This window comes from Myotis davidii, unplaced genomic scaffold (genome assembly GCF_000327345.1).
Source record: "Myotis davidii unplaced genomic scaffold, ASM32734v1 scaffold2730, whole genome shotgun sequence".
NCBI lineage: Eukaryota > Metazoa > Chordata > Mammalia > Chiroptera > Vespertilionidae > Myotis > Myotis davidii.
The window spans coordinates 96,840-108,818 of record NW_006282191.1 but is presented as its reverse complement, the minus strand read 5'-3'; the positions used below and the strand labels follow the sequence as shown (position 1 = coordinate 108,818).

The 11,979-nt window shown below is 60.6% G+C and overlaps 2 protein-coding genes across 2 annotated transcripts in view; one reads left to right on the top strand and one right to left on the bottom strand.

Annotated features, from left to right (window-relative positions):
* Positions 1 to 52: 52 nt before the first annotated feature.
* Positions 53 to 4,044, top strand: MESDC2 (mesoderm development candidate 2; the record flags this gene model as incomplete). The annotated part of the gene is made up of 2 exons (XM_006752749.1): positions 53 to 285; positions 2,933 to 4,044. Coding segments are annotated over 2 exons (489 nt in total), but the record flags the coding sequence as incomplete, so codon positions are not given.
* A 2,083-nt stretch (positions 4,045 to 6,127) lies between these two features.
* Positions 6,128 to 11,979, bottom strand: part of LOC102770889 (cell migration-inducing and hyaluronan-binding protein-like) — a 23,923-nt gene continuing 18,071 nt past the window's right edge. Inside the window, exons 8-9 of the mRNA XM_006752748.2 lie at positions 10,627 to 10,727; positions 6,128 to 7,719 (exon numbers count right to left, since the gene is read on the bottom strand). Coding sequence (XP_006752811.1) covers positions 7,592 to 7,719; positions 10,627 to 10,727 — 229 coding nt within the window. The 3' untranslated portion in view covers positions 6,128 to 7,591. The remainder of the gene's footprint in view (positions 7,720 to 10,626; positions 10,728 to 11,979) is intronic.

Below are 11,979 nucleotides of genomic sequence, written 5' to 3'. Positions count from 1 at the left end.
TGCCTCTGCCGGGTGCAGATCCCGTTTCTGATGGTTGGCTTTCCCCTCCTAGAAAGACGACGACATAGAGGAAGGAGACCTCCCGGAGCACAAGCGGCCGGCGGCCCCCGTGGACTTCTCGCAGCTGGACCCGGGCAAGCCGGAGAGCATCCTGAAGATGACCAAGAAGGGCAAGACCCTCATGATGTTCGTCACCGTGTCCGGGAGCCCCACGGAGAAGGAGACGGAGGAGATCACCAGCCTGTGGCAGGGCAGCCTCTTCAACGCCAACTACGACGTCCAGAGGTGAGCGCCCCCGCCCCTGAGGGGCTCCCGCCCGCGATGTTCCCTGTTGATTTCATTCTCTTCTATGTGTGTTGTCAGTCCTCACCCGAGGGTGTGTTTCCACTGCTTTTTAGAGAGTGGAAGAGAAGGGGGCAGAGAGAGAAACGTCGATGTGAGCGATGGACCAACTGGTTGCCTCCTGCATGAGCCCCAACCAGGGCCCGGGCTGGGGAGGAGCCTGCAACCAAGTACATATGTGCCCTTGACCGGACTCGAACCCGGGACCCTTCAGTCCACAGGCCCAAGCTCTATCCACTGAACCACACCAGCTAGGACTCTATTTTTTTAAATATGTTTTTATTGGTTTCAGAGAGGAAGGGAGAGGGAGGAAGAAGCATCAATGATGAGAGTGGATCACGGATCGGCTGCCTCCTGCACACCCCCCACTGGGGATGGAGCCCGCAACCCGGGCCTGAGCCCCGACCAGGACTTGAACCCTGACCTCCTGGTTCATAGGGTGACCCTGAACCACTGAACCACGCCGGCCGGGCAGCAGGATGTTCTTTAATAAGATTCAGCCCTGGCCGGTGTGGCTCAGTGGATAGCGCGTTGGCCTGTGGACTGGGGTGTCCCGGGTTTGGTTCTGGTCAAGGGCATGTACCTTGGTTGCGGGCACATCCCCAGTAGGGGGCGTGCAGGAGGCAGCTGATTGATGTTTCTCTCTCATCGATGTTTCTAACTCTCTATCCCTCTCCCTTCCTCTCTGTAAAAAATCAATAATATATATATTTTAAAAAAAGAAAGAAGATTCATCGTTGGTCAAAACCAGAAAGTTCTTTTTGTTGTTTTCATTGTTGTCTTATTTCCTCATGAGGTTTAATTTCCCTTTGTTCTTTACCTGCTACCTGAGTAAGATGTTGTCTAGTTTCGCCTCCTGGGGCCAGTCAGTTACAGGTGGACTGTGTGCCTCCTTCAGAAGTGCCTGCCCTGTGGAGCACGCTTCTCTGGGTGGCTGCGCCCACAGGCAGCTGGGTCACAGGGAACTAGTGTAAGGGAAACTGACTATGAGCCTAAGGTGCCATTTCAAGGAATTTCTTTTTTTCCTTCTCAATAGCAGTTCTAAATCTAGGGTCTTAGTTTAAGAAGTTCCTATGTATATAACAGCCAAGCGACCAGACCCACCAGTCGCTATGATGCGCAGTGCAGCGGCCAGTCTCCCCACCTCCCCGCAAACCTCTCGAGGCCCCTCTCCCCGGCAGCTTCACCCTCCATCGGCCCCCATTGGGGCGGGCCGGCCAGACCCCACCTGTGCATGAATTCGTGCACCGGGCCTCTAGTGAAAATAATAAGAAATGAAGGAATCCGAGAGTGTCACGGGGGCAGAATGCCTTCGTCAGCTTAGAGAGACACTCGGGGGAACAGATCCGCTACCACTGATCCGGATGGAGCCCCTCGGGAACAGAAGAGCCATGCCCACTGGCAGCTAGTGGTCCACCCAGACCCCATTCTCTTCCTCCTGCTCCGAGGCGCCTGCTGAGCGCGGCGTGTGGACGACTTGGGCTGCTGCTGTGACCTCCGGGGCCAGGGTTTCTGTCCAGCAGGCGGGTCCCTCTCATGCCCTTCCTAGGCCTCGGCGTGACCCAGTCGAAACCAGTGGTTTCCAGTCTTGACCAGCAGATGAAACCTCAGCGGGCACCTCGGAATGTGAAGCAGGTGCCCCGGGCAGCTGCTCGAGCTCTCAGCAGTCCCCCCCCACCCCCCGCCTTCTGCACAGCCTCGGGGCCGCCTCATCCCCCCACACCAAGCCCAGCTGTTGCTTTTTTTTTTTTCCGTTTCAGAGAGGAAGGGAGGGGGGAGAGAGAGAAATCAATGATGAGAGAGAATCTGATTGGCCGCCTCCTACAGGCCCCACACGGGGGATGGAGCCCACAACCGGGCCTGTGCCCTGACCGGGCACCGAACCCTGACCTCCTGGTTCCTAGATTGATGCTCAGCCACTGAGCCACACTGGCCGGGCCCGGCGCTGCTTCTGCTCTGAGCTGATCTGAGGAGCGAACCAGCTCAGTCTGTTCGGATCTCAGGCATGAAGTTTCAGAAGCTACTGGGCTTGGACAAGTCCAATATGTGTTCTGTGTCCTGTAGAATTTGAAAGGAAATGTTTTTCCTGGTTAAGTGCCACAGAAACTCTGACCCTGTCCAGGGGTGGGGAACGTCCGGCCCACAGGCTGTGTGAGGCCCGGGAAATCATTTGGTCTGGCCCTGCCAAGGAATTAAGGGTGAGTTAATTAAAGGTCTGACCAGATATAACAGGCTCATTTATTTTTTATTGATTTCAGAGAGGGAGAGAGAAATAGAAACACCAGTGATGAGGGAGAATCATTGATTGATTGATTGATCGGCTGCCTCCTGCACGCCCCCTCCTGGGGATCAAGGCCGCAACCGGGGCCTGTGCCCTGACCGGAATTGAACCCGTGACCTCCTGGTTCACAGGCTGACGCTCAACCACTGAGCCACACCGGCCAGGCTCACAGGCTGATGTCTAGGTTGATGATCGTGTGTGGCTCACAGACGATGTTATAAATGTCCACACGGCCCCGCAGGAGAAGGTTCCCCACCCCTGCCCTCGCCCTGCACTGCGTGCGCTGACCGGTGGCCTCCCCCTGTCCAGGTTCATCGTGGGCTCAGACCGCGCCATCTTCATGCTACGGGACGGGGGCTACGCCTGGGAGATCAAGGACTTCCTGGTCAGCCAGGACCGGTGTGCGGATGTCACCCTGGAGGGGCAGGTGTACCCTGGCCGAGGCGGAGGCGGCAAAGAGAAAAACCAAACCAAGCCCGGGAAGGGCAAGAGGAAGGAGGGAGACGCCAAGCCCCGCGCCTCGAAGGAAGGCAACCGAGCGGGGAAGACGCGCGAGGACCTGTAACGGGCGGGCGGACGTGGGGGCGTGGGGACCCACACCGCGTGGCATTCTGGCTGCCTCCAGAGCCCGGCACCTGCTCGCTCTGACCACACGCCGGGCTGTGGGCAGGTACGAGTCCCCATTGAAAAGGCTGCAAGGACGGACGGCTTCCTCATTCTCCTTGGACACGGCCAAGTTCAGGTTTCCCGTGAAGCCGTGTCCGATGGGAGCCGGACTGTGGCCTTTCCCACTGACACGGAGGGAGCCCCTGGCCGCCCTGCTCCGGTCGCGGGTCTGTGCTTCGGGTTTTGTGCGTTGATTTTGAGAGAGAAGGACACCAGTTCTACTGACACGTTGAGACCTGACACCATTGGAGCGGCCTCTTCCCGCTTCGTGACTGTGAAGTGAGCACGCGCCTCGGCCACAGGACGTGTGCACCCCCTGTCCCTGCAGGACCCGCAGAGACAGGAAGCCCGGTCCCTGGGGTCCCACGCATCTGGGATTCCGGGGCTCCCGCCTTCTTGGTTAGAGGGACTCTGGGTCCCTGCCCGCTGCTGGCTGGCCTGGGGCCCGGGTCCTGTCTGTGTCCCGTTGAGGAAGCCCCAGGGCTGGCTGTCGGCCAGGTGACCTGACAGCGTTAAAGGGGTCACTGGGGCACCGGCGGCCCAGGGCCCCACCCTCCATGTGCACACGTGTCTGATGAAGTGCCTACATGCGTGTCTGGTCCTCGTGGCGCCCTCCCCGCTGGTTCTGACTCCCGTTCCTGTCGGAGCCGCCCCCGGGGGAGGGCCGGTTTGTACACAGGAGCCATTTTTAAGAGCTGCCGTTTGTAAACCCGTCCGTTGTGATTTTAACAAAATAACACACGTGCGTGCTCAGACGGTGCCGTGGCCCCAGGTCTCTCCCTCGCCACTGCCGCCTGTCGTCCCCGCAGGAGCTCCCGTTAGCGCGTCCCAAACACGTGCCTCTAGCACGTGACTGCGCCGAGTGTGTGTGCACGTGTGTGTGCACGTGTGTGCCTCGCAGCGTCTGTCTCCCTGGTGTGTGTGTGTGCGTGTGTGTGCCTCACAGCGTCTGTCTCCCTGGTGTGTGTGTGTTGGCGTGTGTTGGCCTTGCAGTGTCTGTGTGTGTGCACCTTGGAACGTCTGTCTCCCCTGGTGTATGCATGCAGGCGTGTGCACATGTGTGTGTGGGCGCGGGGGGGGTCCTTGCAGTGGCTGTGTGTGTGCACCTTGGAACGTCTGTCTCCCCTGGTGTATGCATGCATGTGTGTGCACATGTGTGTGTGCGCGGGGGGGGGGTCCTTGCAGTGTCTGTGCGTGCAACTTGGAACGTCTGTTTCCCTTGGTGTGTGTGCATGCGTGTGTGGGGGGGCCTTGCAGTGTCTGTGTGTGCACCTTGGAACGTCTGTCTCCCCTGGTGTATGCATGCATGTGTGTGCACATGTGTGTGTGCGCGGGGGGGGGGTCCTTGCAGTGTCTGTGCGTGCAACTTGGAACGTCTGTTTCCCTTGGTGTGTGTGCATGCGTGTGTGGGGGGGCCTTGCAGTGTCTGTGTGTGTGCACCTTGGAACGTCTGTCTCCCCTGGTGTATGCATGCATGTGTGTGCACATGTGTGTGTGTGCACGGGGGGCGCCTGGGCCGCCTCCTGCTGCTGTTTCTCGTGCATTTTGAACCCAGAGCCGGTGAGTCCAGAGGCGCCGTCAGAATGGCGGCCCCCAGGCCCAGAGGGGACGGGTGAGATCCCTTAAGCCTCCGGCCCTGGCTCCCCATCTAGGGTGTCGCTTTGAAATGGAGCCGGGTGTCCACGAGGGGGCGGCAGAGACCCGCCTGCCTCAGGGCCCCCCTCCCCCCTGCCTGCCCCGCGTGGAATTCCGGCTGCTGTCTGAGCCCGGGCTCCAGCCGCCGCCCCGTGAGTGAGGCTCCGCAGGCCCCTCTTCCTCGCGTTCCCCCCTTTGATCGCCCTGTGCCGGCGGCACCATGGGTTCGTTTACCTCGTTGTCATAGCGACCCGGGCCCGGGGCTGTGCTATCCCCTCCCCCCGCCAGCTGGGGCTCGAAGGCGGGCATTCCCTCCAGGGCACGAGGCCGGAAGGGCCTGAGCCCGGCTGCCCGGCGGCAGCTGTCTGTGGGAAGGGGTCACAGGGACCCTCTCCGTCAGATCGGCCGGAAGCACGGTGTGTGCTGTGCCCCCGGCTTTGGGGGACTAGGTCATGAGCCAGGAGATGGAAGAGGTTGACCCGGCCCGTGGCTCTGTGGCTGAGCGGCAGCCTATGGAACGGGAGGCCAGGGTTGGATTCCGGTCGGAGCACATGGCCGGGCTGCGGCGCCATCCCCAGTGGGGGGCGTGCGGGAGGCGGCGGATCCGTGATGTTCTCTCATCCTTGCTGCTTCTCTCTCCCCTCTCCCTCTCTGAAAAATTATAAAAATATATTTAAAAAAATAAAAGGAAAATCGCTGGGATAGTGATACCAGACCCGGAGGGCAACTCACCAACCTTATTTTTCTTAGCTATGAGACCCAGTTTGTTTATTTTTAAAAAAATATATATTTTATTGATTTTTTACAGAGAGGACGGGAGAGGGAGAGAGAGAAACATCGATGAGAAACATCGATCAGCTGCCTCCTGCACGCCCCCCACTGGGGATGTGCCCGCAACCCAGGTCCATGCCCTTGACCGGAATCGAACCCGGGACCCTTCAGTCCACAGGCCGACGCGCTATCCACCGAGCCACACCGGCCAGGGCTGTGAGATGCAGTTTAAAGGGAAAGAACAGACAGACAGCTGGCATCTTTGCGCATTTACTGTGGTACAGCGAGGCTCCTCCCCCAGAGCCCTGCGCTCTGAGGCCAGCGAAGGCCCCCCCAGACAACATGTACAACAAACAGCCCTTCATTTCTCTGACCGGGATTCCCCCAAGCGCACAGATAATAAATAAATAGAAAATAGATCTCTGTCCCCGGTGACGCACACAAGAAATGTTTACATACAAAACACACTACCCGGCGCCTTCCCGAAAGGCCAGCTGTTTCGGCCACAGGAAGAGGACACGCGTGTCGTTGCGTGTAGTTCTCCTTGGAAGCCTGGCTCGCGGGCGCGGGACGTACGTACAGCTGAGGATCCTCAAATAGATTCTTTCCGGACCGGACTGGACCGGACCGAAGTCGGGCCGTTCCCGGCCGCCCGGGGCGACCGCAGCCCACCCACGTGGTTCACAGTGTGAGACCCTTGCACGAAGAGTTGGAAGAACTGACAGAACGAGAGACAGAAGAACATGAGGTCACTGACACCCCGCCCGGAGGAGGGCCTTTGGGACGGGCACGACCCGCTAGGGGCCTCCTGGGTGCAGCCGGGCCCCCTCGGAGGGGAGAGGTCCTGGTTGGGGAAGGAGGGGGGCAGGCAGTTCACGGCGAGACCAAGTGCCCTGGGGCCGCACAAGCTGTAACCACAGGCCATTCCCCTCTGCACGGAGCTCTCAGCCTTCCCCCGGGTGGGCCGGGGGAGGGAGAGGACAGCAGGAGCCGCAGGGCCCCCCCCCCCAGAGCAGCCCGGAGCCCAGGTGGTTGGCAGAGGGTGCCCCGGGGGCCCGGCGTTGGCTGCTGGGCTGTGGAACGGGTAGCACCAGTGGAGTCGCCGCAGCCCGTCATTCCTGCAAGCCCGCTGCCGCCGCCTCCAGGAAGTCTTCCCGGCTTACCCAGGCAGGGAAGATCTTTCCCTCCTCGGAACTGGCTTTGGTCCCGATTTTACACTCTGGTTCCCCTGAGGGCATGTGTCCCTGACTGCCTGGCCTGCCCCTCCCCTAGGCACCCCCCTCAGCCTCACGGCTCTTCTCACCAGCGCCTGGTTCCAGGCACAACAGGGAGAGCCACGGACGCCTGGAATCTCTGACTTTAAAAGTCACACAGTCTGATCTCAACCTGGGACCTGGATTCCCCTGAAAGGTGGACCCCCAGGGGCAGCCTCACCTCTTCAAGCGCAGCTGGCCCGGCTCCACTCCTAACCCCGTGGAGGCTGCTGCTTACAGGATAGAGGTTCCCCTAAAACCGGGGCTCCTTGGCCTACATCTCCCCCCTAATGCGTGTGCTGGGAGCATGGGGGCTTGGGAGGGACCCAGCGCCCCAGCCCACATCCCTGCTGCCAGCCCCCGAGGCTTCCGAGCATGGTCCCTAACCCTCCCTCCCCCGAGAGGCACGGATGGGAGAGAAGCACCCAAGAGCTGCAGGGAAGATGAGGTGTCCGCATCGGCCGGGCTGCCCGGGGCTGCAGGAGACACGAGTGGGGTGGGCGGAGGCCCCGGGGTTTCGGCGTCCTTCCCTCAGCCTGGCTGGATGCTTGGCCTTTCCCGGCAGCCGCTGGGCGGGGACTGGGGAGCCAGCCCCTCGCCCCCCGCCCCCGGGTCCGCTGCCAGGAGTCCGCCGTCACGCTCCTCACAGCCTCTTCTTCCTCACCACGGGGATGGGCACCACCTGGAAGATTTTGGCCTGGTGGTCCTCGGTGGCCAGGGTCACCCAGGTGGGCCGGAAGCTGCCTTTGAAGCCAACGAAGACCATTTTGTCTGAAAAGGAGTGACGAGTCACGTGAGCAGAAAGCACAGGAGGGAGCGGCTCCCGCCAGGCCCTGCCCCACCCGGCCCGGGCACCCCCTCCCCTGGCCCCTGGGACATGCTCTGTGCCCACGTCCTGACAGTCAGTGCCCGACAGCTGTGCATACGCGGGCACAGGTCTCAGCTGTTAGGATCCAAGCGACTCAGCTGTCTCTTTCTCAGTGTCTTCATTTTACTATTTATATAAAAGCCTAAGGGACCTTTATGACCAGACGACCGGCCAGTCGCTATGACGTGCACTGACCACCAGGGGGCAGACGCTCAATACAGGAGCTGCCCCCTGGTGGTCAGTGTGCTTCCACAGCCAACCTCTCACGGCTGGCCAACCTCCCGCGGTCCCTACCCCCAGCCGGCCGGCCCCAGTCGGCCCCGATCACTGGCAAGGCCAAGGGACCCCACCCGTGCACAAATTCGTGCACCGGGCCTCTAGTATGGGAATAATGTACCCGTTCCATCATTTTAAGGCAAGCATGTCAAACTTGCGGCCCACAACGGATATTTTTGCGGCCCAGCCAATAGAACGGTATGTAAGGAACATTCTAATAAAAATTTATAACTTAATTTTTACAATGTCCTGTTGTACATCATTATGAATAATGAACTACAACGTTCGCTAATGACTGATGACTGTCATTGTGTTGCATTCGCGTCCCTCACGCGCCTCAGGCGCAGGCGCACCGTCTCTCCCCACGGATACCGGCAGCGAAGGTTCCGGCAGCCGGTGGCCACGTCCTTGGTCTGGGACTGACCTGCCTGGTGTGGCCACAGGAAATACCTCGCTTGCGGAGAACGAGAGAAATGGGTTTATCTGCGAGACGCTTATCCATTTGTGCAGGGACTCAGGGTCTGGTGAGTTCACGTTCAAGGAAAAGTATTAATTTTTATTAAAATGTTCTATTATGTGAACAATGACTCCTTCATTTCAGCCCTTTGCATTCAGCACATCTCCATCGAAATAAACCTACATTTCTATGAAAATGGAAGCTTTTGCCCTGGCCGGTTTGGTTCAGTGGATAGAGCGTCAGCCTGTGGACCGAAGGGTCCCAGGTTTGATTCCGGACAAGGGCACATGCCCAGGTCGCGGGCTCAATCCCCACTAGGGGGTGAGCAGGAGGCAGCACATCCATGATTCTCTCTCATCGACGATGTTTCTCTCCCTCCTTCCCTCTCCCTTCCTCTCGGAAATCAATAAAAATATATTTTTAAGAAAAAGAAGAAAATGGAAGCTTTTGTTTTTTTGCGGCCACAGACACTCAAACCTTTTTATCTGGCCCGTGATGGCCTGTGAGTGTGACCTGCTTGCTTTAAGGAGTACGTGGCATCAGCGTACAATCGTGCAGCGAGGCGCCAGGCTGAGCTCGACGTGTAACTATGGTGACGTCCTCACTGTTAACTGCACGGTTTCCCGCCTCCCCTCGGCCCCTGGGGACCACCTGAGCACAGCGTGCTCTCGCCGACTGTGACACTGACGCTTCTGCCAGCCGCCCCCGCCCCCCGCCCCCCGTGGGCTGTGCCAGGCTGCAGCCCAGAAGGGCAGGGTGACCTTGACCAGGGTGACCTTGGGTCTCTGGCTCTCCCCCGATAACCTCCGGGGAACCAATGAGAGCTTTGCGAACGCAGCACCTGTGCAAATGGGCCCAGGCCGGGATGCTGAGGAGGCGGTGGGGGGTCCCAGCCACCTGAGCGGCCAGAACTGGGAGAGGTCAGACCGAGCCACTTTCTGCAGATATTTCGGTTGAAATAAAGAGCCACTTGCTGAGTAGATGATGAGCAACGCCAACAGCTTCCTTCAGGGTCTGGTCACACGTAAAGGGAAGTGTCTGGCCCTGGCCGGTGTGGCTCAGTGGATAGTGCACCAGCCTGCGACCGAAGGGCCCTGCGTTCGATTCCGGTCAAGGGCACGGACCTCGGTGGCAGGCTCCTCCCTGGCCCGGGCCCTGGTCAGGATGCATTCAGGAGGCAACCCATGGATGTGTCTCTCTCACATCCATGCTTCTCTCTATCTCTCCCTCTCTCTTCCACGCTCTCTAAAAATCAATGGAAAAATATCCTGGGGGAGCATTAACAAAAGTTTTTTTAAAAAAAATTAAGGAAAGTGTGTAGAGGTGGCACTTGCCCTGCAACCAGGACAGCACTGAGCCAGGGCCAGTACCAGAGATCACCACCGGGGGCAGCACAGCCAGGGCCCCAGTACCAGAGATCACCACCGGGGGCAGCACTGAGCCAGGGCCAGTACCAGAGATCACCACCGGGGGCAGCACTGAGCCAGGGCCAGTACCAGAGATCACCACCGGGGGCAGCACTGAGCCAGGGGCAGTACTAGAGATCACCACCGGGGGCAGCACTGAGCCAGGCGCAGTACCAGAGATCACCACCGGGGGCAGCACTGAGCCAGGGCCAGTACCAGAGATCACCACCAGGGGCAGCACTGAGCCAGGGCCAGTACCAGAGATCACCACCGGGGGCAGCACTGTGCCAGGGCCAGTACCAGAGATCACCACTGGGGGCAGCACTGAGCCAGGGCCAGTACCAGCTGGCACCACTGGGGGCAGCACTGAGCCAGGACCAGTACCAGAGATCACCACCGGGGGCAGCACTGAGCAAGGGCCAGTACCAGAGATCACCACCGGGGGCAGCACTGAGCCAGGGCCAGGATCAGAGATCACCACCGGGGGCAGCACAGGGTTAACGTCAGTACCAGAGAGCACCACCGGGGGCAGCGCTGGCACAGCCAGGCATCATTCCCCAATTAGAATGAGAGGCTGTGCCAGGTTTCAGGGGAGGAGCTGGTCTCAGCCCCCGCAGGCGCGCCTGTGCCCCAGGCATCGGGACTCAGACACCCCAGTCCAAACCCCTCACCTTTCAACTTGAGCCCCTTGTCCGCCCCGAGCTTCTCCAGCACGCGCGTCCACGGGCCTCTGGAGATGTACCTTCCCTTGGACGCCACGAGGACGATGGAGCTGAGTGAGAGAGGGCAGATTAGCGCACGAGCGAGCACCGCGGAGCAAAGGCCCCTGGGAGGCGGGGGGACTGTCCGAGGTGGGGCCGAGGTAGCAGTGCCCAGAGGCCCGGCCAGCGGCCTCGGGACGACCCCTGTCCTGGACACCCTCCCTCACATCTGGCTGCAGCTGGCACCCATGACTCTCTAAGGCTCTGCGGTGCTCACTGCTTTTACATCTGCCCCCAAGGAGGAGAGGGCAGGTACCAGCGGGCCCCACCGGGGGCAGCACTGAGCCGGGCCAGTACCAGCGGGCACCACTGGGGGCAGCACTGAGTCAGGGGAAGTACCAGAGATCACCACTGGGGGCAGCACTGACTCGGGGGCCAGTACCAGAGATCACCACCGGGGGCAGCACTGAGTCGGGGCCAGGTATCATTCCCCCATTGGAATGTTCACTCTGTTGGGACAGGGCTGGCAGAAACACGGCGATGGAGAGAACCTGTGCGACCACCTGCTCAGGGAATTCCCCTGTCACCTGCCTGTCACCTCCCTTCCTGGTCATGTAAGACCGCCTGACTGCTCCGTTTCACAAATGGGGAAACCGAGGCATATGGTTACTAAGTGTCTGAGAGGACCTGGCGGTGGGAGCCCTGCTGAGGAGGGGGCAGAGGCCTGGAGCAGGGGTGCGCCCAGCTGCCATGGCTGTGTCCAGGCCCCAGCGCCGTGCAAACGGCCCCCCGGTGGCAGACAGCGCTGCCCAGACGGAGGAAGTGAGCAGCTCCCGGGAATAGAAACGGGCAGAAGCCCAGAGGGGCCGCCGTTCCCCTCTCACAGGAGCCCCGGGAACCACAGACCGCAGGCCAGACTGGAAAATGTGCTGGGATCCTGGCGGCCGCTGCCAGGCCCTCCCCCGGTCCCAGGGGGAGCGGAGGCCGGTTCTTAACAGGCAACGGGCCGTGCGCAGCCGCGGCGAGGGCGGGGGCTGCAGGAGGCCGGGAGGGGAGCCAGGGTCTGGCAGCATCGCAAACACACCCTGGGCTTCGGCTTCGGGCTCTGCGCCCAGAAGGCTGTGTCCCCATCTCTCCGATTCGGAGGATGCGCTACCGCCCCGAGCTGGGGGGACACAGAAGGGCCAGGCCCTCCGTTGGGGGCTGGGTTAGCCATGGCAGCTGGACACCGGGCAGGGCTCTCCTGGGCCACAGCCCCTGACGGCGGGCACACGCGGGCCCCTCGGCCTGGAATGAGCTTCTCTACGACGCCCTGCACCTGTT